This window comes from Monodon monoceros, unplaced genomic scaffold (assembly GCF_005190385.1).
Source record: "Monodon monoceros isolate NGI ecotype Baffin Bay Population unplaced genomic scaffold, NGI_Narwhal_1 Super_Scaffold_18, whole genome shotgun sequence".
NCBI classification, from domain to species: domain Eukaryota; kingdom Metazoa; phylum Chordata; class Mammalia; order Artiodactyla; family Monodontidae; genus Monodon; species Monodon monoceros.
The window spans coordinates 152,298,330-152,324,077 of record NW_021703774.1 but is presented as its reverse complement, the minus strand read 5'-3'; the positions used below and the strand labels follow the sequence as shown (position 1 = coordinate 152,324,077).

Genomic DNA, 25,748 nt, shown 5'->3' with positions numbered 1-25,748 from the left:
TTTTAGGACCATAATGTGGTCTTCCTTAATGAATGTTACATGTGAGCTTGAGAAGAATGTGTATTCTGCTGTTATTGAATGAAGTATTTTATAAATGACTCTTAGAATCAGTTGATTGATGGTATTGTTCAAGTCAGCTATTGAATATATACTTATCTTCTGCCTGCTGGATCTGTCAATTACTGATGAAAGTACATTGAAGTCTCCACTATAATAGTGGATTTGTTTGTTTCTCCTTGCAATTCTATCAGTTTTTGCCTGACTTGTTTTGGCATTCTTTTCTTGGCTGCATACATGTTAAAGATTGTCCTGTCTTCTTGAAGAATTGACCCTTTTATTATTATGTAATACCCCTCTTTATCCCTGTTAATCTTCCTAGTTCTGAAATCTACTTTGTGTGAAAAAATACAGCAACTTCAGTTTTCTTTTTCTTGGTGTTAGCATGGTATATCTTTCTGTATCACTTTATTTTAGAATTGGTTTCTTGTAAGCAACATGTAGTTTGGGTCTTTTTTTTTTTTTTTTTGGTTGCGGTGGGTCTTAGTTGCAGCAGGCAGGCTCCTTAGTTGTGGCACTCAGGCTCCTTAGTTGTGGCATGTGAACTCTTAGTTGCGGCATGCGAGTGGGATCTAGTTCCCTGACCAGGGTTCGAACCCAGGCCCCCTGCATTGGGAGCGTGGAGTCTTAACCACTGTGCCACCAGGGAAGTCCCTGGGTCTTATATTTTATCTTCCCCTCTTTTTCTCCATTTTATGGTTTTTTTAAAATAAATTTATCTATTTTTGGCTGCATTGGGTCTTCGTTGCTGCACGTGGGCGTTCTCTAGTTGTGGCAAGCGGGGATACTCTTTGTTGCGGTGCGCGGGCTTCTCATTGCGGTGGCTTCTCTTGTTGCGGAGCACAGGCTCTAGGCGCACAGGCTTCAGTAGTTGTGGCACGCGGGCTCAGTAGTTGTGGCTTGCAGGCTCTAGAGTGCAGGCCCAGCAGTTGTGGCGCACAGGCTTTGTTGCTCCGCGACATGTGGAATCTTCCTGGACCAGGGCTCAAACCCATGTCCCCTGCATTGGCAGGCGGGTTCTTAACCACTGCGCCACCAGGGAAGCCCCTCCATTTTATGGTTTTAAATGAGCATTTTATATTATTCCATTTTCTCTCTTACGTCAATTATACTTTTTTTTTTTTTTACTTTTAATGGTTTCCCTAGAGTTTGCAGTATACATTTACAACTAATCTGAGTTTGCTTTCCATAATTCTGTACCACTTCACAGATAGTGTAGATACCTTATAACAAAGTATTCCCAATTCCTCCCTCCCCCTTACAATATTTCTGTCATTCATTTCACCTATCCATAAGTTGTAACCACACAATATATTGTTGCTGTTATTATTTTGAACAGTATCTCTTAGTTCAGTTAAGAATAAGAAAGTAAAAGATTTTATTTTACTTTTATTTATTCCTTCTCTGACCTTTTTTTTATATATAGATCTGGACTTCCGACCTGTATATTTTTCCTTCTTTCTGAAAAATGTCTTTTATCATTTCTTTCAAGGCAAGTCTACTGTCAACAGATTCCCTTAGTTTTTATTTGTCATATTTCCCCTTCACTTTTTAAAAAATTATTTGCTTATGTTTACTTATAAATCAAATTATCTACTCACATAGTTTCAAGTGTTAAATCATTCTGGAATTCTTATTTTCAAAAACAGCACCTTTATAGCTGTCATCCCGTTTGTTTTTTTCATAGAAAAACTCTTTCATCATCTAATACTTTTTAAGTTTAATTTTTGTTTATTGAGTGCTGCTGCCTGTATTTCAGTTTCTTCTGTAGTCCTGCCCTGTTTTGCCAGAGCCTTGGGACCTCTACATTTGTCTCATGTTGGTGTAGGTGATGCCTTCTATAAATCAGTCACTTGGTGTCATTTTTTTTTTTTTTTTTGGCCGCGCTGCGTGACATGCGGGCGTTTAGTTCCCCCGCCAGGAATCGAACCCCTTGCAGTGGAAGCGCAGAGTCTTAACCACTGGACCACCAGGGAAGTCCCAGGTGCCAAATTTTGATTGTAGTTTTCATTTCTTCTGAGGTACTGTTTTCATAGGAGTGTTCCTGAATTAACTTTTTTTTTTTTTTTTTTTTTGCGGTACACAGGCCTCTCACTGCTGTGGCCTCTCCTGTTGCGGAGCACAGGCTCCGGACGCGCAGGCTCAGCGGCCATGGCTCACGGGCCCAGCCGCTCCATGGCATGTGGGATCCTCCTGGACCGGGGCACGAACCCGTGTCCCCTGCATCAGCAGGCGGACTCTCAACCACTGTGCCACCAGGGAAGCCCCTGAATTAACTATTTTTAAACAAGTTTTTGTGTGTATGTGTGATAAAATATACATAACATAAAATTTACCATTTTAACCACCTTAAAGTACACAATTCACTGGCATTAAGTATATTCACAGCATTGTGCAACCATAACTACTGTCCATTTCCAGAACTTTTTCATCATCTCAAACAGAAACCCTGTACCCATTAAATAGTAACACCCCATTCCCCTACCCACCAACACCTGGTAGCCTCTATTCTACTTTCTGTCTCTATGAATTTACCTATTCTAGTAACTTATATAAATGGAATCATACAATACTTATCCCTTTGTTTCTGGCTTATTTCACTTAGGGTAATGTCCTCAAGGTTTATCTATGTTGTAGTATGTATCACAATTTTCTTCCCCTTTTTTGTTGTAAAATATACTAATATATAAAACAAAAAATTTACCATTTTAACAAGTATACAGTTCAGTGACATTAAGTACATTCAGTGTTGTACAACCAGCACCACCATCCATCTCCAGAACTTTTTCATCATCCCTAACTGAAACTCAGCACTAACTCCCCATCTCCCCTCCCTCAACCCCTAGAAACCTATATTCTACTTTCTGTCTCTATGAATTTGACTGAATAAATCATATAGTATTTGTCCTTTTGTGACCGTTTATCTCATTAAGCATAATGTCCTTAAGGTTTATCCATGTTATAGTATGTATCAGAATTTTCTTCCTTTTTAAGGCTGAATAATATTCCATTGTATGTATATACACATTTTGTTTATCTATTCATCTATCAGTGGGTACTTGGATTAGTTCCACCTTTGGGCTATTGTGAATAATGCTGCTTTGAACATGAGTATACAGCTCTCTGTTCCAGTCCTTCCTTTCACTTTTCTTGGGTATATTACCAGAAGTGAAATTGCTGGATTATATAATTCTGTTTTAGTTTTTTGAGCAATTGCCTTACTGTTTTGTACAGAGTCTGCACCATTTTGCATTCCTATCAGCAGTGTACAAGGTTCCAGTTTCTCCACATTCTTGCCAATACTTATTTATTTTAGCCATCCTATTGGGTGTGAAGTAGTATCTCTTTATGGTTTTCATTTGCATTTTCCTAATGATTAGTGATGTAGAACATCTTTTCATGTGTTTGCTGAACATTTATAGATCTTCTTTGGAGAAATGTCTATTCAAGTCCTATGGTCATTTTTATTTGGATTGTTTGGGTTTTTTCTTATTGAGTTATAGGAGTTAGTGTGTGTGGTTTTTTGGTACATGTTGTTTTGTTTTGCTGGTTGGTTGGTTGGTTGGTGGCCACACTGCACAGCTTGTGGAATCTTAGTTCCCCAACCAGGGATTGAACCCAGGCCCTTGGCGGTGAGAGTGTGGAGTCCTAACCACTAGTCCACCAGGGAATTCCCAGGAGTCAGTGTTTAATTGTTCCTGCAGTTAATGGCTTCATCAGCTTCTGCTTCTAGTAAGCTGATCTTGGCTGTGATTCTCTGTATTCACCTGTTTTGGGGGTGGCAGTTTTCTCTGATGGATCTAAGACTAAGACAAGTCATTGATTTTCAGTCATTGATTTTATATAGTTATTTTATATAGTTATTTTAATATATATATTATATATATTTATATATATTATATATATATTATATATTTTTATATATTATATTATATATTATATTATATATTATATTATTATAATATATAATTATATATAATATATATTTTTATATATTTTTAATATTATTAAATATTTTTAATATTATATATTATATTATATATTTATTTATAATATAATATATATTATATATTATATTATATATTATATTATATATTTATATATTATATTATATTTATATATGTATATATTTATATATATATTTTATATAGTTAATGTCCAGAGTGGTATTTTTAAGTACAAATCTGATTTTATCCCCTTCCCTATCACCCCCACTTCAGTAGTTCTTCATTTAACAATTGGTAAAATTGATATTTAAGATTATCTTCCAAGGGTTTGCATGTTCTAATCCGTGACTTTTTTTTTTTAATAAATTTATTTATTTTTTATTTTTGGCTGAGTTGGGTCTTCGTTGCTGCACACAGGCTTTCTCTAGTTGTGGCGAGCGGGGGCTACTCTTTATTGCAATGCGCGAGCTTCTCATTGCGATGGCTTCTCTTGTTGCGAAGCATGGGTTGTAGGCGCGCAGGCTTCAGTAGCTCTGGCACGAGGGTTCGGTAGTTGTGGCTCACGGGCTCTAAAGCTCAGGCTCAGTAGTTGTGGCACACAGGCTTAGTTGCTCCGCAGCATGTGGGATCTTCCCAGACCAGGGTTTGAAGCCATGTCCCCTGCATTGGCAGGTGGATTCTTAACCACTGCGCCACCAGGGAAGCCCCTAATCCGTGACTTCTTACCTCTTCAGAATTCAGCTCACTTTATGCTTGTTTTCCCCCACAGAAACTCTTTGTTTATCCTCTTCCTTCTACCTGTATTGCTTCTCATAATCCATCTTCCACCCTTTACCAAGTAAACACACATTCTTTTGAATTTTAGTTCAGACATCCCTTCCTTGGGGAAGCTTTGCCTGACCTCCCTGACAAGGTCAAATTCTCTCACTTTTATTATCTTACAGCACCTTGTTACCACTCCTTTATGTTGTTTCGCAGTTACAATGTTAAATTTGAAGTTATTTAATTAATGTCTATTTCTCTGACTAGACTATAAGCTCTGTGAGGGCAAGAACAATGTCTCTCTTGACTTAACATTGTATATCCAGAGCTTCGCACAGTATTAGCATGTATTAGGTGGCTCATTAAATACTTGTTGAATGAATTAATAAACCTTTTTAGAGGGCAAATTTTCAGTATCTATAAAAATGTTAAGTATATATATCTCTGATCCCTCGATTCTACCTGTAGAAATTTATCCTGAAGCTATAGTTATACAACCAAATGAAAGTTAAATATACAAGGATGTTATTCATAGCATTGTTTGAAATAATGGAAACCTGGAAAAAGTTAAAAATATGTCGGTGTATGAGTAGTGGTTAGATACCTTATGGCATTTAAAAACAAAGTAACTGCTGTTGTTATAAATAATAAGGGCATCTATATATTGGCATTCAGAACATACTATATTATTAAGTGAATATGACAAGTTACACAATAGAGTGTATAGTATATTCTCAATTTTTGTTTAAAAGTGTTTTCCATGTGTTATATATAAGAAGTTAGGGGGCTTCCCTGGTGGCGCAGTGGTTGAGCGTCCGCCTGCCGATGCAGGGGACACGGGTTCGTGCCCCGGTCCGGGAAGATCCCACATGCCGCGGAGCGGCTAGGCCCGTGAGCAATGGCCGCTGAGCCTGCGCGTCCAGGGCCTGTGCTCCGCAACGGGAGAGGCCACAACAGTGAGAGGCCCGCATACTGCAAAAAAAAAAAAAAAAAAAAAAAGAAGCTATGGACACCGAACTCTTTATGGTAGTTACAATGGCAGAGAGGGGGAGAAGAACAGGAAACAGGATAAGGAAAGGAACAGGATAAAAACCTTTATACAGTAATACCTCTATATTTCTAAATTAAAGTTTAGAGAATCAGATTGAAAGCTATAAGTATACTGTGATTATAACTGCATTAAAATAATGCAAATGAGAACCTTATTGGAAGAGAGTACAATTAAATACTAATAAGGGTTTATATATGATATTTTTCTCTGGTTTTTCGGTTATTGTGGTTATACTATTTTCGTGAAGACAAAAGTATGCTTCCTTATATATGAAGAAAACAACTGGAAAAAATTATCACTAAATACTTAAGCTAATCTTCAAGGCAGTAAGTATACTTTATTTTTTAGGATTATTTTTCATATTTTATAGTTGTATATTGTAGAACACAGTTTTCACAAATGCTGGAAACAGTTCATTCAAAAGATCTGGTTTATTTTAATTGGCTAGATATCAAGTTAAAACATTTAAGATAGACAGTATATTACTAATTGCACTCTTTTTTTTTTTTTTTTTTTTTAATTTTGGTGCGCTCGGTCTTCATTGCAGTGTGAGGGCTTCTCTAGTTGTGGCCTGCAGACGCAGGCTCCAGAGCACATGGGCTCAGTAGTTGCGGCGCACAGGATTAGTTGCCCCACGGCATGTGGGATCTTAGTTCCTCCACCAGGGATCGAACCTGCGTCCCTGCATTGGAAGGCGTATTCTTAACCACTGGACCACCAGGGAAGTCCCACTAATTGCACTCTTGAATGCCCTCAAAACTCTGCACATTTATATAATCAAATAAGGCAGTATAGGGAATTCCCTGGCGGTCCAGTGGTTAGGATCCGCGCTCTCACTGCAGAGGGCTCGGGTTCAGTCCCCGGTCGGGGAATTAAAATCCCACAAGCCGCGCAGCATGGCTGAAAAAAGAAAAAGGCAGTATACTTTAAATTTTAATAGCATTGTTTTAGTATTAGTATAAGTTTTGGTATCCTGTAATACAGTGGTGTATTTCACAAGGGGAAACATACATAGCAGCTTAATTTTCAGTAAAATTTGCCTTTTTATAACCAGAGGTATTTGTATTTGTTCCACAGCGGAGGTGAAACGTGTTGGAGATACACTTTTGGGTATGGCTACACAGTGTGTTCAAGTCAAGAATGTAATAAAAACATCCCCTCAAACTCTCTCAAACCTGTGCCTAAAGATAAATGTTAAACTTGGAGGGATCAATAATATTCTTGTACCTCATCAAAGGTAAGATAAGCTAATCACCTAATAAAATATTAATTTTTCTCTGTATTGCCATATCTAACACCTGTGTAAGAGACAGCTTTGATGATTCCTGCCAAGGGAGATAAGTAGACATTTTGGCAAAAACTTAAGAGTTTTGATTGGCAAAATTTACAAGATTTTTTAATGAAAAATCCCCTCCCATCTCCATTTTCATTTAATATGCAAAGTACCTCGTCCCTGGCTAGAAAGTATTGAGAATTTTATTTATTTTTCACTGGAGAGCCCAGCTTGAAGAACTTTCTCATTGTTTGGTAGTCACCTTCAAGCTGGTGTCATGAGGCAACTCACTCACCTAGAAAGTGAGGGAAGCCTTTCTTCCCTCCTTTAGGGGCTTTGGGTGGAGTTGGATGGGGGGGCATGTCAATTAAGTAAATCAATTAAGGAAGCCATATCAACTCCTGGTGGAGTCAGTGGGACAACAGATGTTACTGTTATATCACCATCATGTCTAAGAGCTCTTAGGAAGTATGACACGTAATGACCTAGAAATAGGGTGATGGGGAAGAGGCTGTTATTTGGAGAATTGAACAACAGTTTTCCTTTTAATAGTTGAAGCAACTAGGGCTCTAAAAAATTAAATATCTTGTTGACACAGAAGCTCTTTTTTTCCTGTTTTTCCATACTGCCTCTATTTCCCATCCCTATTAAATATGAGATTCATAAATGACATGAATATAGAATTTTATCAACAACTCCAAGAACTAAGAGTCATTTGAATCTTAAAGGATACAGTTTTAAAATAAAATGAACTGCTAGCTACTTTATGACTATTAAATGTATGTTACTCAAATTTTATACTTTTGGTCAGAGGTGGGGGAGTAGTAGAGTCCCATAATCCCTTCCAATGTGGTTTCATGATTCTTTATCTCCTTGAGAGATTACATTGGCTTAAAATGTAAGTAGGTTAAAGAATTATTGATACAAATCAGTGGATTAATATGAAGAAGTTTATCATTTTATGCCTATTAAGAATGCTAGCAGCAGTTGACCTTTGCAACCACCAGCACCGCTGCTTAAGGCAGAAAACTGCTCTGAATACTTCTCTTACTAGAGATTCATGATTTAAGAGAATAAAGCTGTCAGTAGTTCAAGCCTATGAAGTTGTCTATAATGGACGTCCTCTGTGCTATGCCAGCAACTTGCAGTTGTGTTGCAGTAGTGTGAAATAGGTAAAAGAATAATGAAAAAAATGATCTAACTCTTTTTAAAACTGTGTTTAAGACCTTCTGTGTTCCAGCAACCAGTGATCTTTTTGGGAGCAGATGTCACTCATCCACCAGCTGGTGATGGGAAGAAGCCTTCTATTGCTGCTGTGAGTATCTTTAGACAGGTTTATCTTATCTAAAGTTTAGACAAAGATCAACATTTTGGTTTTAACTTTTTGAATTTTAATTACATTTTCTTTGAAACCAACTTTTATAAATACAAAGTTTAAAAAATATGTTTATAAAGTTTTATAAATATATATATCTATATGTAGATCTATGCAGAGCCAACTTTCAAATGTTCTTTGGGTTTTTGAAAAGAATGATTATTCTCTGGTTTGGAGGCTGCAAGTTCTGTATATATCTATTAAATCGAGTTTATTAATTATATTACTCAACTCTTCTGTATCCTACTTTAATTTGTCTGTTTGACCTCTCCATGGTTGTATATTTTCAGTTACTTTTTGTAATTCAGAGTTTGTTTGTATATTTCAGTAGTGTCTTTGTTACAGAAAGATGCATTACATATAAGTTTGCTGGATTGCATTTTTTTCAGTATAAAATATCTCATCTTTGTCCAGTTTTATACTTTGCACTTGAATTCTTTATTACTGCTCCTCTTACTTTTAACATCTGCCTGTTCTAGCTTTTGCCCACCTTTATATTTGTAACCTTTCTGTGTCAGTTCAAAAGTGTATTTCTTATAAATTTCATAAAGCCAGATGATATTTTACCCAACTTGAAAATTGCTTGACACACCATTGTAGAGCAATTATACTCCAATAAAGATGTTGAAAAAAAGAAAGAAAGAAAGAAAATTGCTTGATTTTAACAAATGCCAACATTTTGAAAATGTCAACATATTTTAGGCATACTTGATAAATTTCAGAAATTAAACTGTAAGACTTTTTATATATTTTTTCTATCATTCATTATAATCTTTACTTTTAAAAATCTGATAAATCTTAATCTTTCCTTGAAAATGATAGTAATATTAAATTTTTCACTTATTTTTCCAAACCTCTTTTCATTGATGAAGAAAATTGACTTTTGTCTATTAATAAATTATATTTCCTTGTATTCTTAATGTTGTGCATAAATTGTGTACATTTCAAGTGTCCTAGAGGTAGTATTGAGCAATCTCTGATATTCATTAAAATGTTCCTAGAGAAGATAAAATAATACAAAATTTCTAAAGACTTACTTTGGATTTGCTATTTTAGGGTTGTTTTCCAAGGAAGTTTAAGCACATTTAAATTCTTTTGGACTTCTGGGTTGTCATTGTCCTTTTTTGCTAAATCCATTTCTACCAAATATTCACTTCTTTTATAATTATCAGAGGTCTTGTAAATAGAATTTGATTATTTTTGCTATATATCTTCTATTCCCAAGAACTTAAAGACTAGTGTGAGAAACAATGTAAGTAATAAATGCCATATAGTATAATAGATACTACCATGATAGTGATGTAAATTAAAATTGCAAAAATCTGGTGTGTTGAGGAATTCCAAATGCAGGGAATTGGAATGTAGTATAGCAGACTGTGAGGCTTGTAAGATTTTGTAAGGCTTTTTTTGCCATCAGAGGGGGTATGGATTTATTTTTAGCAGTGAAAAAGAAATGGTCAGGTTCCTTTTTTTCTTTTTTTTACTTAGAGAAGATTTAAAAAAGCAGATACAATTCCATGTACCTAAAGAAGTAGACAAGTTGTAGCTCACTTTTTAAAAAACTCTTGGTTATTTTCTAATCTGACCTAAGACTGAAGAGAAATGTAAGCATTTTCCATATCTTGGTTTCTAATAAGATGTTTAAATTACTGACAGGAATTTAGGTACTCTTTTGAAATAGTGTGGTTTTATTTATTTATGTTTTAATTGATATATAATTGACATATAACATTATTTTAGTTTCAGGTGTATAACATAATTTGATATTCATATATATTGTGAAATGATCACTACAATAAGTCTAGTTAACATCTGTCACCATACATAGTTAACAAAAGTTTTTTCTTATGGGGAGAACTTTTTTTTTTTTTTTTTTTTTTTTGGCTGCTCCGGGTCTTAGTTGTGGCACACAGGATCTTTCCTGGTGGCACGTGGACTCAGAGTGCGTGGGCTCTGTAGTTGCAGCCTGAGGGCTCTCTAGTTGTGGCACCTAGGCTTAGTTGCCCCAAGGCATGTTGGGATCTTAGTTCCCTGACCAGGGATCAAACTGGCGTCCCCTGAATTGCAAGTGCTGAGAACTTTTAAGATTTACTCTCTTAGCAATTTTCAAATATGCAGTACAGTATTAACTATAGTCACCGTGCTGTACGTTACATCCCCATGGCTTATTTATTTTACATCTGGAAGTTTGTACCTTTTGAGCCATTTCACCCATACCCCACCCCTCTGGCAACCACCAGTCTGTTCTCTATATCTGTGAACTCAGTTGGGATTTTTTGTTTGTTTTTTGTTTTTAGATTCCACATATCAGTGGCATCATATGGTATTTGTCTGACTTATTTCACTTAACATAATGCCCTCAGGGTTCACTCATGTTGTCACAAATGGCAAGATTTCATTCTTTTTTATGGCCAAATGATATTCTATTGTATGTATATGCCACATTTTCTTTATTCATTCATCCATCAATGGACACTTAGGTTGTTTCCACGTCTTGGCTGTGTAAATAATGCTGCAGTGAACATGGAGGTGCAGAGGTCCATTTTTGAAGCATGACTTTATTATAGATACTACCCTGGAAGAAAGAGAAGCTGGAGGTAGAATAACCAGCTGGTTCTTGGTCCAGGCTCTGATCAGTGATGTGTGAATACTTTTAAATATTCTGGTTCCAGTGATCATGCTTCAGTAGATCTATGAGTGACTACAGTCAAGGAGAACTTATAAGTTCATGCTTCAGAGTTCCGTCTGCTCCAATCACATAACAATATTAAGACACAGAGAGAAAAAATTAAGATAGCTACTCTCAAAACCAAGATTTAAAATTTATGAAGCATAAGAGTTCTTAAGGTAATGCCAAAGTCATCTTGAATATGGCTCCTGGGATAGTTTGCTAAACTGTAAGAGCTATAAAGAGGAATCAAGAGTTTGAATGGACCTTCTTTTTTATTTATCTCCTTCCTCTATGTACATCTCTTTGTCTTTCTATCCTTACTAATATTTAGGTTTACCAGCAACATCTGTAAATTAGAGCCAAATTGTTAAATATAAAGTACAGCCTACTTATGGGAAAATAGTTTTTGACCCTAGACTGTGTCTTTTATTTTGTTCTTCACTGGAATTATCTATTTTTATTACTTTCAAAATGAACTGTGATAAATAGTTAAGGTTATAATAAAATACAAATTTAAATGAAATCCTTTTCCTTTTTTTTTTCAACTTTTTTATGGTAAAATTCATATTTATATAGTTTTGAATACCTTAATTTCTATGTTTTCTTTACTTTTTTCAACCTAGGTTGTAGGTAGTATGGATGCCCACCCAAGCAGATACTGTGCTACAGTAAGAGTTCAGAGACCCCGACAGGAGATCATCCAGGACCTTGCCTCCATGGTCCGAGAACTTCTCATTCAGTTTTATAAGTCAACTCGGTTCAAACCTACTCGTATCATCTTTTATCGGGATGGTGTTTCAGAGGGGCAGTTTAGGCAGGTTGGTTGCCTGGGATTCTCATCATACTGTGGTTAAATCAGATACTGTGTTTATAATATGGTGTCTAGTTTTGAAGTTAGGAGCCTTAATTGAGAGTTCCTAAAGTCAAATTTTGATACTTCCTTAGATCTTCCCTTTTAAAATATTTACTAGATATGTAAGCCTTGATCGCTAAGACCATGCTCTGATAATAGTTAAAATGGAATAGAGAAGTATAATTAGCTGTGAGGTGATGAGTTTAAGAAATTCTAAGTCTAAATCATTGTCTTACTTTGAAGTATGTATAGGAGAACAACTGACTAGATCAAATCTTTCCATTTCATCTTCTCTAGGTATTATATTATGAACTACTAGCAATTCGAGAAGCCTGCATCAGTTTGGAGAAAGACTATCAACCTGGAATAACTTACATTGTAGTTCAGAAGAGACATCACACTCGATTATTTTGTGCTGATAGGACTGAAAGGGTAATCTTACATTTATTGTAATACTATTATAAGCAAAGGTTATCTAACATAGTTCATAGAGCACTTAACAAAGGCTCTCTGCCAACAGCAGAGTTTCTGATATATAGTAGTAGGTTACAGCAAAGCAGATTGATTATGAGTATAGGAGCATCAAAATAAGTTAATTTCTAACTTTCTAGAATTTCTAGTAACACTCCAAATGTTCAAAATCCCATTATACTTTTTTGTTGTGAAGAAACTCATAGTTTTAAAATTGTTCTTTTTATTCATATTTTCCTTAAATGTTCAGAAGAAAAAAGGTATGTTCTATTTTTTAAATATCTTGTAAAAATTAAAATTAATTTTACAAGCTAGGGACATTCTAGAGTGATTAGTGAAAATTCATGCAAACTAACTTTCATTTTCAGTGCTCTGCCCCCATCCTGTAAACCTTAGAGCAGAGAAATCTGAGGAGTACAAGGGTCAGTGTCCCCTTGGGAAAGGGGATCAATAGAAAAGACTGAAAAAGAAAGGAGTGTGTCTTGTCTTTGGTACATATTTGGTCTTTGATTACACTGGTTGTGTAGCTTTGGGCAAGTAACTTAACATCTCTGTGCCGGTTTCTTTCTGAGCAAGGTTTGGATAATATTAATATTTGCCTTATTTGGGTTTTTGAAAGGGTTTTTTTTTAAAATTAAAATGTGTAATGTACTTAGAACGGTGCTTAGGCACATGCTAAGCACTCAGTGGAGGTTACCTAGTTGTAGAGTGGTGGTAATGGTGGTAGTGATAGAGAAAAAGAGGGCATAATGGCAGGCACTGTTCTGGATATTTTTTATAAATTTAACTCATTTAACCCTCACAAACAACACTCTGAAGTACTTATTATTATTATCCCCATTTTTCACAGTAGGAAACTGTGGCACATGGAGGTTAAATTGGTAGAGCTAGGACTCAAAATAGGCAATCTGGCTCCAGAGTATTCTTAATCACTGTCCTATACCACATCTCTAATAGCAGTAATGATAGTTTTATTTTGGCCTCCATGTTTTTAAAGGCCTGTGCCCCAAATTACATTTCTGTACCTAGAAAACCAAAGGTTTCTTCAAAAGTTAGATCAGGAAAACCTAAGTTAGATTTAATGATTTCTTGCAACTGACGTTTAATTGTGCCTTTCCTTCATTTGTTTGCTTCTCTTTCATCTTTGCTCTAAATCTACTAATCATAATAGATGAGAGATAATTATAAATGAGGAAATAGGCACAGAGAGGAAAATACTGTGCCCTAGATTTCATGACTAGAAACTGGTGGAGCTCTGATATGAACCCAGGCATTCTGCCGCCTCTCTAAAGAGAATAAAACTTTTAAATGTATATTAATTAGGAGATTTGTGTGTTAAGAATAGGCATAACTTAGTAGTTTATGAACTGTTTTCTTTTCTTTATTTTGTGATTTGGTGAAGCTAGCTGGTTGGTCCACACAGATATAACTCCAGCCACCACCTGGTAACAGTCCCTCACACAGCAGAAATAATGTCTGAGTCAGTAAAAGAGTCTCTGATTTGTTAGCCTTGTAAACCTCGACTTACAATTAATGATTTTAAATATGTTAGGGATAAGGAGGTAGAGGTAAGTATGTATATGCATTTAAAGTGTTTTATTAGGAGACTTTCATTATCAGGAGTTTCGAACTTTTTCATTTACATCATGTATTACTCAGAGAAAATCATGGTGTCTGTTTTCTTACAAGATGTTGAAACTGCAAATATAAAATAAAAGAAATAGGGCCTTTGCAGTCATTTCCATGTTTGACTCTCAGTTCTGCCCTTTATTGTATGCTATTGGGTGAGTTATTTTGTATTCCTGAGCTGTAGATTCCCCCCAGACAAATGGGAATAATACCTAACTTGCAGGATTATGAGGATTAGAAATAAGGTATGTAAAGTACCTGGCATATAAATGGTTAACAAATGGTGACTCTAGTTGATGCTGTGGTCAGCATTCTTTCCCTCTAAAAATATAGGGTTCTCTGAGAAAAATGCTAATTTTCATAAAACTGCACATTCAAGAGTACCTGCTCTGCACAGACATCATAAATTGGAGCACTTAACGTAACTTTTTTTAAAAAAAATTTTTAAGTTTTCTACCCGTATTACGATCAACTACCAGCTAAGCATCAGTAGAAACTCATAACTTTGTTATCAGCTTTCACTTTCAGCAACATTTAAGAATAGGAACTAGGACTAGAATAAGGTCTGCTCTTAATGCCTGCTTAAGTAATATTTCAAGCCGAAAATAGTGAAACATGGAATCAGCCTATGTATTTATATCTTTTTAAAAGTGCTTTCAGACACATTCTTTACCTTTGTCTTGTTTGTTTAAACTTTGACCGAACAATCTAGGTCGGAAGAAGTGGCAATATCCCAGCTGGAACAACAGTTGATACAGACATTACACACCCATATGAGTTTGATTTTTACCTCTGTAGCCATGCTGGAATACAGGTAAGCCTATACTTTGGGTGAAATGTTTTTATTCAGGAACTTCTGTTCTTAGGCATATTTTTTAAATCTCAGAAAAGAGAGAAAGAAATATTCTTCTCTACACGTCAGATTGTTTCCACGTGAAATTAGAATGAAACTTTCAGTAACTAAATCATATCCCCTTTCTCACCTTGAGAGGGACTTATTTCTACGAAAGTACCAGAATATAAGTGTTTTAATAGAAGGCATCTCCCTAAACTATGTCCTTAATTTAATGCAAAACTTCAAAAAACTCTAAAATACCTGAGTGTTCCTTTGATGTATTCCTTTTGATAATAAAATACTTCATAGAAAACTCTGACACTCACTGGCAGATATTGAGCACGTGAGAGAGTTTAGTTGTAGAATTACAGCTTTGAGTTTCAGTTAAATAATTCTAAGTCTTTTCTTATTTTTCAGAAAATCTTTTTGTTAATTTGTTAGCTATACTTAGTAAAACATAAGCTGTAATTCAGAGCTTCTCCAACTTCCCAGCAGCAGAGTGTGAATCCACATTCGCAGGATACCTGAGAGAATGTAGCCCGGAACTATTTTAGTTTACTTGCCATTGATTAAAATAGAAATTTCAGGAAGATGTACCTAACTGTATATCTGAATCTTAAAGCTTTATATGTCCCACATACACTAACCCCAGTTTCACTCTTAGGGCTTTAAAATTATTGTCCTACTCATTTATATATGTTCTTATAACTGCTTCTGTTTACAGTCAATGTGGTACATTTTCATGGTGGGTGGTAACAGTCAGCAAAACAAAGTTAAAAGTACCTTCTGAGATAAAATCTATTATCATTCGAGTACATATTTTAACCTTAAGTTTCTCTCCATGTATCCCAAGGAACCCTACTGCTATGACTTTTTAGTTAATATAATGGAGGGGGAAAAAAGGTTCTCTATTCACATAAATTTTAGAAATGCTGGTCAAACAGATTGTTTTTTTACTCTAGAACTTTTGGATACCATTGATATGCAAATGGTTGTTATGAATTTTCAAGACAGGACTATTTCTCCAATGTATTTAACCAGAAACTTTAGGGACCAATATTTTGGGGGGACACCAAATTGAAACTTTGCTCTAGTCAGCAAATAACCAGGAATATTTCACAGGGACTTTCTGGGCTTTCTCTAGTTGCAGTGAGTGAGGGCTACTCTTCCTTGCAGTGTACGGGCTTCTCATTGCCATGGCTTCTCTTGTTGCAGAGCACAGCCTCTAGGCGTGCAGGCTTCAGTAGTTGCAGCATGCAAGCTCAGTAGTTGCAGCACATGGGCCCTAGAGTGCACGAGCTTCAGTAGTTGCAGCGCATGGGCTCAGTAGTTGTGGCACACGGGCTCAGTAGTTGTGGCACACAGGCTTAGTTGCTCCACGGCATGTGGGATCTTCCCAAACTGGGGATCGAACCCATGTCCCCTGCATTGGCAGGCAGATTCTTAACCACTGTGCCACCAGGGAAGTCCCCAAAGACCGTTCTTTACATGTCTTCCCAGCTTTATTAGACTTTTCTAACTTCTCTGAGATCAAAAGGAGGAGTCTTATTTTTTAACAGCTAAAATTAAAATCGACTCATTCCTAACCAGTATGAGATAATATTTTTGTATCACTACTTTTAACTTTACCAGTGAACAACAGATCCTTTAACAACATTTTGGCCAAATTCCGTAACTTCTTGACATTTATGTTGGTCATATTGGTGTTTACAGCTTAGTTCCATTTCCTCCCCTCCCCATTTTATTTTGAGATAAAATTCCCATTCATTTTTAAACCTTAAATTTACAAATAAAATTAAAGCTTGGCTTTTCCCTTCTACCCTCCACCTGCCCAAGACAGGCTCTAGAGCTTTGGTCCCAGTGTTTTGAGTAGGGGAGGAGACCATGGCCTGCCTCTGAGATACCTCCTTCCCCTCCTCCTTCTAGGACTCTAATTCATCTGGTACCGCTGACTGCCAGAATGTCAGTAGTGGGGAGATGACACAAGTCTTTCTCTAGTCCATTCTGATTCTTTCTAATCCCTTAGCCTCCATGGAGCTGAGAACCCTCAAAGGGCAGCAGTGTCCTTCTTTAGCCCCATCTGTGGTATAGACCCCAGCCCCTTCTTTAGGTTAGATATCGCATTGCATGGCTCCATGGCCCCTCCTTCTCTACTCAACTTCATTTTTTTAGATTCGCAGAACTGCTTCCAAGAGCTCTCATCGCTCTAGCTGTATGGAGTTGGGAGAGTCGGCCTATGGACTCTGAACTCAGGAATAATCCAGTTGGGGAATGAGATGGGATAGTCTCTCCCTTTCTAACAGGCTCTCATCTTTACAACTCATTCTCTTGGAGTGCCCCTTACATGTCTTTAGGGGAGAGAGAGTGCCTTTCCTCACAACTGAAATTCTGTATTTTCACAAAACTCTCAATCTCTTCCTATATTGAGAGGATAGGGGTAAGGTGAGAAGAGGCCAGAGCCCGGGATTTGATGGTAAGACCTGTCCTGAACTGTCTCCTCTCGGTGAGCCCTTGAGGGAGGGTAGCTGATTCCAAAGGTTGGTAGCTCTTTAGAATGTAAGATGCTTAGCACCTTTAGTCCCCTGCTTTGGACCTTAGTTGAAATTCTAGGACAGCAGGGAAAAAAAAATCCTACTTACCATACTGTTAGAAACACATTAACCGGGTGGAGCATGTGACCCCTCTGACCTACCAAAGGAAATTCTTCTGAAGACATAAATGTACCTGTTGAGGAGTGGGCAGCGTCCTAAATTATAACTTCCTAATATGAATCTCCCAAACTTCGAAGATGTCCTTCACTGTGATTTAACATTCCTTTGACTCCACTTTAATTAGCTCTCTCTACCATTTTCTTTGGGTTCCTAACTTGGTCTTTTGCCCCAACACTCAGCACATGACCCCTTCCTTTTTTCTCACTAAGAAATTACATTGTCAGTCATGCCTACTTTCTTCCCTCCTTTCCCACAGGAAAAAGGGTCAACCTGTAGAACTGTTCTCATTCGCTCTTGCCTGCCTTAAGTTGGCATTAGTTCACCAGTTACCCTCTTTCGTATATCTTCAGTCTCCTTTAAGCTTCTGATTCCATTCCCTTAGCTTATAGTTATCCCCGTCCTAAAGTACAGTTCCTTGCTCCTGCTGTTCTCCTTTAAGGTACTGTCTTTCTACCATTTGTCACCAAACTGTTGTTAAAAGGATAGCCTAAACACACTCACCAAAATGGCTAAAATTTTAAAAGACAAACAGTATTAAGGATATAGAGCAACTGGAACTCTTATACTCTCCTGGTAGGTGTGTAAATTAATGTGAACATTTTTTAAAATTGGCTGGCATTATCTACTAAACTTAAATATATGTATGCTCTATGACCAGGATTTCCACTCCAAGATAGCCAACAGAAATGCATATCTATGTTCACCAAAAGATAGTATGTTAATATTCATAGCAGCACTGGTCATAATGGTCAATACAAAAACTATCAGTACAAACAGTTCAAATGCCCATGATCAGCAGATTGGATAAATAACTATACAAATGTGATTTATACAACAGTAAGAATGATACAACAGTATGTATGAATTTCACAATGTCAAATCAAAGAAGCTAGACCCAAAGGGTACATACATTATAAACTTCAAAAACAAGCAAAACTAATCTATGATGTTAAAAGTCAGGTTACAGGCAGCAGGGTGGCAGGTAGGGTAGTGACCCTGAGAAGGGCACAAAGGGGCTTTGTGGTTGCAGTTAACGTTTAGTTTCTTGATTTGGGTGCTGGTTTCATGGGTATATTCTCTTTGTGAAAAATTCATCAGTCTACATGTATGGTACATGAATTTTTCTCTCTATATCTTTACTTCTATAAAAGGTTTACATTAAGAACAAAAAAGACTACACTCATTTCCTCTTCAACTTACAGCAAACTGCCTTCTGCCCCACCGTTATTGCTCCTTGATCTCTGTAACTTCTGACTCTGTTATAATCATGCACTCATCAAAACCGTCTACCATTTGGCTTCCACTACACATTTTATCCTACCTGTCGTCTTACCCTTCTGTTTTTTCTAGGTTTCGTTCTTCTTCCACCCACCTTTTTTTTTTTTTTTTTTTTTTTTTTTTTTTCGGTACGTGGGCCTCTCACTGTTGTGGTCTCTCCCGTTGCGGAGCACAGGCTCCGGACGCGCTGGCAGGCTCAGCGGCCATGGCTCACGGGCCCAGCCGCTCTGCGGCACGTGGGATCCTCCCGGACCGGGGCACGAACCCGTGTCCCCTGCATCGGCAGGCAGACTCTCAACCACTGCTCCATCAGGGAAGCCCCCACCCACCTTTTAAAATTTTAAGTTCAGGGAATTCCCTGGTGGTCCAGTGGTTAGGACTCAGCTCTTTTACTGCCGTGGGCCTGGGTTCAGTCCCTGGTCAGGGAACTAAGATCCTGCAGGCTGTGCAGCACAGCCAAAAAGAAAAAAAATTTAAGTTCAAGTAATATTTATGACTTTGAAATCTCTTTTTACAGATACAACTTTTCTCCGGATTTCCAGATCTTGAAGTTATTTTTGATTGTACCCTCTCACCTGCCACCCTTATCTAATGGAATCCCTGAACTCTACAGAATCTATCTTCTTAGTCTAAGACCTATCTCTTATTCTTTTTTTTCTTTTTTGGCTGTGTTGGGTCTTCGTTGCTGTGCGTGGGCTTTCTCTACTTGTGGCGAGCGGGGGCTACTCTTTGTTGCAGTGCACGGACTTCTCATTGTCATGGCTTCTCTTGTTGTGCAGCGTGGGCTCTAGGTGCGCGGGCTCAATAGTTGTGGCTCACGGGCTCTAGTGCGTAGCCTCAGTAGTTGTGGCGCACAGGCTTAGTTGCTCCGTGGCATGTGGGATCTTCCCGGACCAGGGCTCGAACCCATGCCCCCTGCATTGGCAAGCGGATTCTTAACCACTGTGCCACCAGGGAAGCCCCTATCTCTTATTCTTATCCTCACCTCCCCTGCTTAGTTCAAGTTCTCATTATTACTTTCCTATCCTGGGTGCCCTCATTTAGTCTGTTCTCATTAGATTAATTAAAACAGCTAAGATCCGGACTTCCCTGGGAGGAGGTAGTATTTGGTAGTAATTTGAACTTTATCCCCAAAATCTTGCACAGTGTCTGAAAAATGATAAATATTTGCTAACGTATGAGCTAACCTGTCTCTTTTCTCCTTTACCACTGCCATTTTCATACTTCATACATTCATCATCTCATACCAGCACTAGTGCAGCAGCCTCCTAATTGCTCCCCTTGCTTTTAGTCTCTTCCTGTTTTCTTTTTTTTTTTTTTTATGGGGGTGGTGGTAGTGGTGTTTATTTAAAGTAAAAACAAAAACAGTTCACCCATTTCTCCCACCCCTGCCTCTGGCAACCACCAATCTGTTCTTTGTATCTTTGACCATGCTTTTTAAATTATTTTTCATTCATTCATTTTGATTCCAGATATATGGCATTTGTCTTTCTCTGTCTGACTTATTTTACTTAGCATAATGGCCATATATATATATATATCACAATTTCTTTATTTATCCATCGATGGACACTTAGGTTGTTTCCATATCTTAGCTATTGCAAATATTGCTGCAATGAACATAGTGATGCATACTTTTTGAATTAGTGTTTTTGTTTTCTTCAGATAAATACCCATAAGTGGAACTGGTAGATCATATGGTATTTCTGTTTTTAATTTTTTGAGGAACCTCCAAACTGTTTTCCATAGTGGCTGCACCAATTTACATTCTCACCAACGGTGTAGGAGGGTTCAAAAGAGAACTCTTATGCGTTGTTGGTGGGAAAGTAAACTGGTGCAGCCACTATGGAAAACAGTATGGAGGTTCCTCAAAAAACTAAAAATAGAGTTGCCAAGACTTCCCTGGTGGTGCAGTGGTTAAGAATCTGCCTGCCAATGCAGGGGACATGGGTTCTAGCCCTGGTCCGGGAGATCCCACATTCCGCGGAGCAACTAAGCCCATGCACCACAACTACCAAGCCTGCATTCTAGAGCCTGCTAGCCACAACTACTGAGCCCACGTGCCACAACTACTGAAGCCTGCACGCCTAGAGCCCATGCTCCACAGCAAGAGATACCACCGCAATGAGAAGCCCTCAAACAGCAACGAAGAGTAGCCCTGCTCACCACATCTAGAGAAAGCCTGCATGCAGCAATGAAGACCCAATGCAGCCATAATTAATTAATTAGTTAATTAATTAATTAAAAAAATAATAATGAAAATAGAGTTGCCATATGATCCTGCAGTCCCACTCTTGGGCATATACCCAGAGAAAACTATAAATACAAAAGATACATGTGGGGGGCTTCCCTGGTGGTGCAGTGGTTAAGAATCCACGTGCCAATGCAGGGAACACGGATTCGAGCCCTGGTCTGGGAAGATCCCACATGCCGCAGAGCAACTAGGCCCGTGTGCCACAACTACTGAGCCTGCGCTCTAGAGCCTGTGAGCCACAACTATGAAGCCCGCGTGCCTAGAGCCCGTGATCCGCAACAAGAGAAGCCACCACGAGAAGCACGTGCACCGCAACAAAGAGTAGCCCCTGCTCACCGCAACTAAAGAAAGCCCACACACAGCAACAAAGACCCAAAGCAGCCAAAGATAGACAGACAGACAGACAGATAGATAGATAGATAGATAGATAGATAGATAGGTAGATAGATAAATTTTTTAAAAAGAAGGAAAGGAAGTGAGGGAATTTAGCAAAAAAAAAAAAAAAAGGTACATGAGGGACTTCCCTGGTGGTACAGTGGTAAAGAATCTGATTTCCAATGCAGGGGACATGGGTTCGATCCCTGGTCGGGGAACTAAGATCCCACATGCCGCAGGGCAACTAAGCCTGTGCACCACAACTATTGAGCTCTCACACCTAATGAGAGAGGCTGCATGCCACAAACTACAGAGCCCATGCACTCTGGAGCCTGTGCACCACAACTAGAGAAAGAAAAACCAGCATACCACAACTAGAGAGAAGCCCGTGTGCCACAACTAGAGAGAGAAAACCCGCACGCTGCAACAAAAGATCCCGCATGCTTCAACTAAGACCCGACACAGCCAAAAAAGTAGAGAAAATAAATAAATAATTTTTTTTTAAATTTATTTTTGCAGTACGCGGGCCCCTCACTGCTGTGGTCTTTCCCGTTGCGGAGCACAGGCTCTGGACGCCCAGGTTCAGCGGCCATGGCTCACGGGCCTAGCTGCTCCGTGGCATGTGGGATCTTCCCAGACCAGGGCACGAACCCGTGTCCCCTGCATCGGCAGGCAGACTCTCAACCACTGCGCCACCAGGGAAGCCCAATAAATATTTTTTTTAAGAAAAGAAGATACATGCACTCAAGTGTTCATTGCAGCACTATTTACAATAGCCAGGACATGGATACAACCTAAATGTCCATCAACAGATGAATGGATAAAGAAGATGTGGTATATATTACAATGGAATACTACTCAGCCATAAAAAAGAATGAAATAATGTTATTTGCAGCAACATGGATGGACCTAGAGATTATCCTACTAAGTCAAGTAAGTCAGAAAGAGAAAGACAAATACCATATGGTATCACTTAATGTGGAATCAAAAATATGACACAAATGAACTTATCTACAAAACAGGAACAGACTCACAGACATAGAAAACAGACTTGTGGTTGCTGGGGGTGGCAGGGGTGATGGATTGGGAGTTTGGGACTAGTAGATGCAAACTATTATACATAGAATGGATAAACAACAAGGCCCTACTGTATAGCACAGGGAACTATATTTAGTATCCTGTGATAAACCATAATGGAAAAAAATATAAAAAAGAATGTATATATATGTATAACTGAATCACTTTGCTGTATACCAAAAACTAACACGACATTGTAAATCAACTATACTTCAATACAATAAATTTTTTTTTTAAAAAGTTCCCAGGGAATTCCCTGGCAGTCCAGTGGTTAGGAATTTCACGTTTCCACGCAGGGGGCACAAATTCAATCCCTGGAACTAAGATCCCGCATGCCCCACCATGTGCCCCCCCTCAAAAAAAAAAAAGTTCCCTTTTCTGTCATCACTAACACTTGTCATTTCTAATCTTTCGTATAATAGCCATTCCAACAGGTATGAGGTGATACCACGTTGTGATTTTGATTTGCATTTCCCTGATGATTAATGATGTTTAACCTTTTTTTCATGTGCCTGTTGACCATCTGTATGTCTTCTTTGGAAAAATGTCTATTCAGATCTGCCCGTTTTTCAACTGGATTTTTTTCTTTTGCTATGAATTTTATGAATTCTTGATATATTTTGGATATTAACCCCTTATCAGATACATGATTTGCAAATATTTTCTCCCATTTAGTACGTTGCCTTTTTGTTTTCCTGATGGCTTCCTTTGCTGTGCAGAAGCTTTTTAATTTGGTGTAGTCCTACTTGTTTATTTTTGGTTTTGTTGCTTTTGCTTTTGGTGTCAGATCAGAAAAAATCATCACCAAGACCTATGTCAGGAGCTCATTGCCTATGTTTTCTTTCAGGAGTTTTATGGTTTCAGGTCTTACATTTAAGTCTTTAAACCATTTTGAGTTAATTTTAGTGTATAGTGTATGGTATAAGATAGCGCTCCATTTTCATTCTTTGCATGTGGCTCTCCAGTTTTCCCAACCCCATTTATTGAAGAGACTGTCCTCTCCCCATTGTAAGTTCTTGCCTCCTTTGTCATAAATTAATTGATCATATATGCATGGTTTATTTCTGGGCTCTATTCTGGTCCACTGATCTATCTATGTGCCTGTTTTTACCATACTGTTTAATTAGTATAGCTTTATAATATACAGTCCCCAACATATGATAGTTTGACTATTTTTTGACTTTACAGTGGTGCAAAAGTGATATGCATTCAGTAGAAACTGTACTTCAAATTTTGAATTTTGATCTTTTCCCCAGCTAGTGTTGTACAGTACAATACTCTCATGATGCTGGGCAGCAGCAGCAAGCCACAGCTGCCAAGCAGTCACATGATCACAAGGGTAAAAAACTGATATACTTACAACCATTCTGCACCCATATAGCCATTCTGTTTTTCACTTTCAGTACAGTATTCAATAAATTACATGAGGTATTTAACACTTTATTGTAAAATAAGCTTTGTGTTAGATGATTTTGCCCAACTATTGGCTAACATAAGTGTTCTGAACACGTTTGAGTTAGGCTAGGCTAAGCTGTGAGGTTCGGTAGGTTAGGTATATTAAATGCATTTTGACTTAGGATATCTTCAACTTAAAATGGGTTTATTGGAACATAACCCCATCGTAAGTCAACGAAGATCTGTATAATATTTTACTTCTTTTTCTTGGCTAATTTCACTGGCTAGGACTTTCAATAACTATGTTAAATAAAAGTGGTGAGAGTGGGCATCTTTGTCTTGTTCCTGATCTTAGAGTATGATTGAGTATGATGTTAGCTGTGGGCTTGTCATATATGGCCTTTGTTATGTTGAAGTACGTTCCCTCTGTACCCACATTGTTGACAGTCTTTATTATAAATACTCAGATGCTTTTTCTGCCTCTGTTGAGATGGTCATATGATTTTTGTCCTTCATTTTGTTAATGGGGTGTCTCACATTGATTGGTTTGCAGATGTTGACCCACCCTTACATCCTAGAATAAATCCCCCTTAATCATGGTTTATGATCCTTTTAATGTGTTGTTGAAGTTGGTTTGCTAATATTTTGTCGAGGATTTTTGCATCTATGTTCATTAGGGGTATCGGCCTGTAATTCTTTTCTTGAGGCATCCTTGTCTGGTTTTGGTAGCAAGGTAATGCTAGCCTTGTAAAATGAGTTTGGAAGAGTTCCCTTCTCTTCTATTTTTTGGAAGTTTGAGAAGGATTGGTATTAATTCTTCTTTGAATGTTTGGTAAAATTCACCAGTAAAGCTGTCTGGTCCTGGACTTTTATTTGTTGGGAAGCTTTTGATTACTGATTCAATCACTAGTAATAGGTCTGTTCAGATTTTCTATTTTTTGCTTCATCATGATTCTGTTTCTAACGCATCCTCCATATTACTGCTGATGTTACTTTTATAAAACCCCCAGTCTTATCACACCCAAAACCTCTCCTGTTAAAAAAAAGCTGCGCAGTGCTTTCCCTGCTGCCTACAAGTGAAAGTTCAAATTCCTAAGCATGTCATTCAGTCTGATTCCAAATGTTCATTTCAATTTCATCTTTTTCCCCTCATGCCCCATATTCTGTTCATCCTAGTCTATTAGCTATTCCCCAAATGTGCCATGAAATTTTATGCCCCCGTGCTTTTGTTAAGGCTGTTCATTCTCTCCAGTGTCTCCTCACCCTACCCATCCCATAATGGCCAAATCTCACTCATTCCCCTCTTGGTGAAGAACCCCCAGGGCTCACCCTCACAATTACTTCCTTTGGTATTCTCATATAGGACTAAGTACCAGTAGTACTATAGCCATTTATTAGTTGTTTTATAATTACATATGTTCCATTTCCTCTACTCCTCTACTGAATTATGTTTCCATTGTTTTGACATTGTTTCCTTTGTTTTTCTTTGAATTCACAGTCCCTAGCATAGTGACTAATACATAGGAGCTCAACTAATGTTCTTGTTTTTTTATTATGGTAAAAAACACATAACATACAATGTACCATTTTAACCATTTTTAAATATACAGTTCTGTGACATTAAGTAATTCACATTATTCTGCAGTCATACCACCTTCTATCTATGGAACTTTTTCATCTTCCCTGATACTCTGTACTCATTAAACACTAACTCCCCATTCCCACATCCCCGCA

At 37.7% G+C, this 25,748-nt stretch overlaps 1 protein-coding gene across 2 annotated transcripts in view; it reads left to right on the top strand.

Annotated features, from left to right (window-relative positions):
• The window catches only part of AGO3 (argonaute RISC catalytic component 3), a 114,225-nt gene that overhangs the window by 86,717 nt on the left and 1,760 nt on the right, over positions 1-25,748 (top strand). For both annotated transcript variants that reach the window (XM_029230748.1, XM_029230750.1), the window contains exons 13-17: positions 6,895-7,054; positions 8,315-8,405; positions 11,760-11,954; positions 12,287-12,421; positions 14,802-14,903. In XM_029230748.1, coding sequence (XP_029086581.1) covers positions 6,895-7,054; positions 8,315-8,405; positions 11,760-11,954; positions 12,287-12,421; positions 14,802-14,903 — 683 coding nt within the window. The remainder of the gene's footprint in view (positions 1-6,894; positions 7,055-8,314; positions 8,406-11,759; positions 11,955-12,286; positions 12,422-14,801; positions 14,904-25,748) is intronic.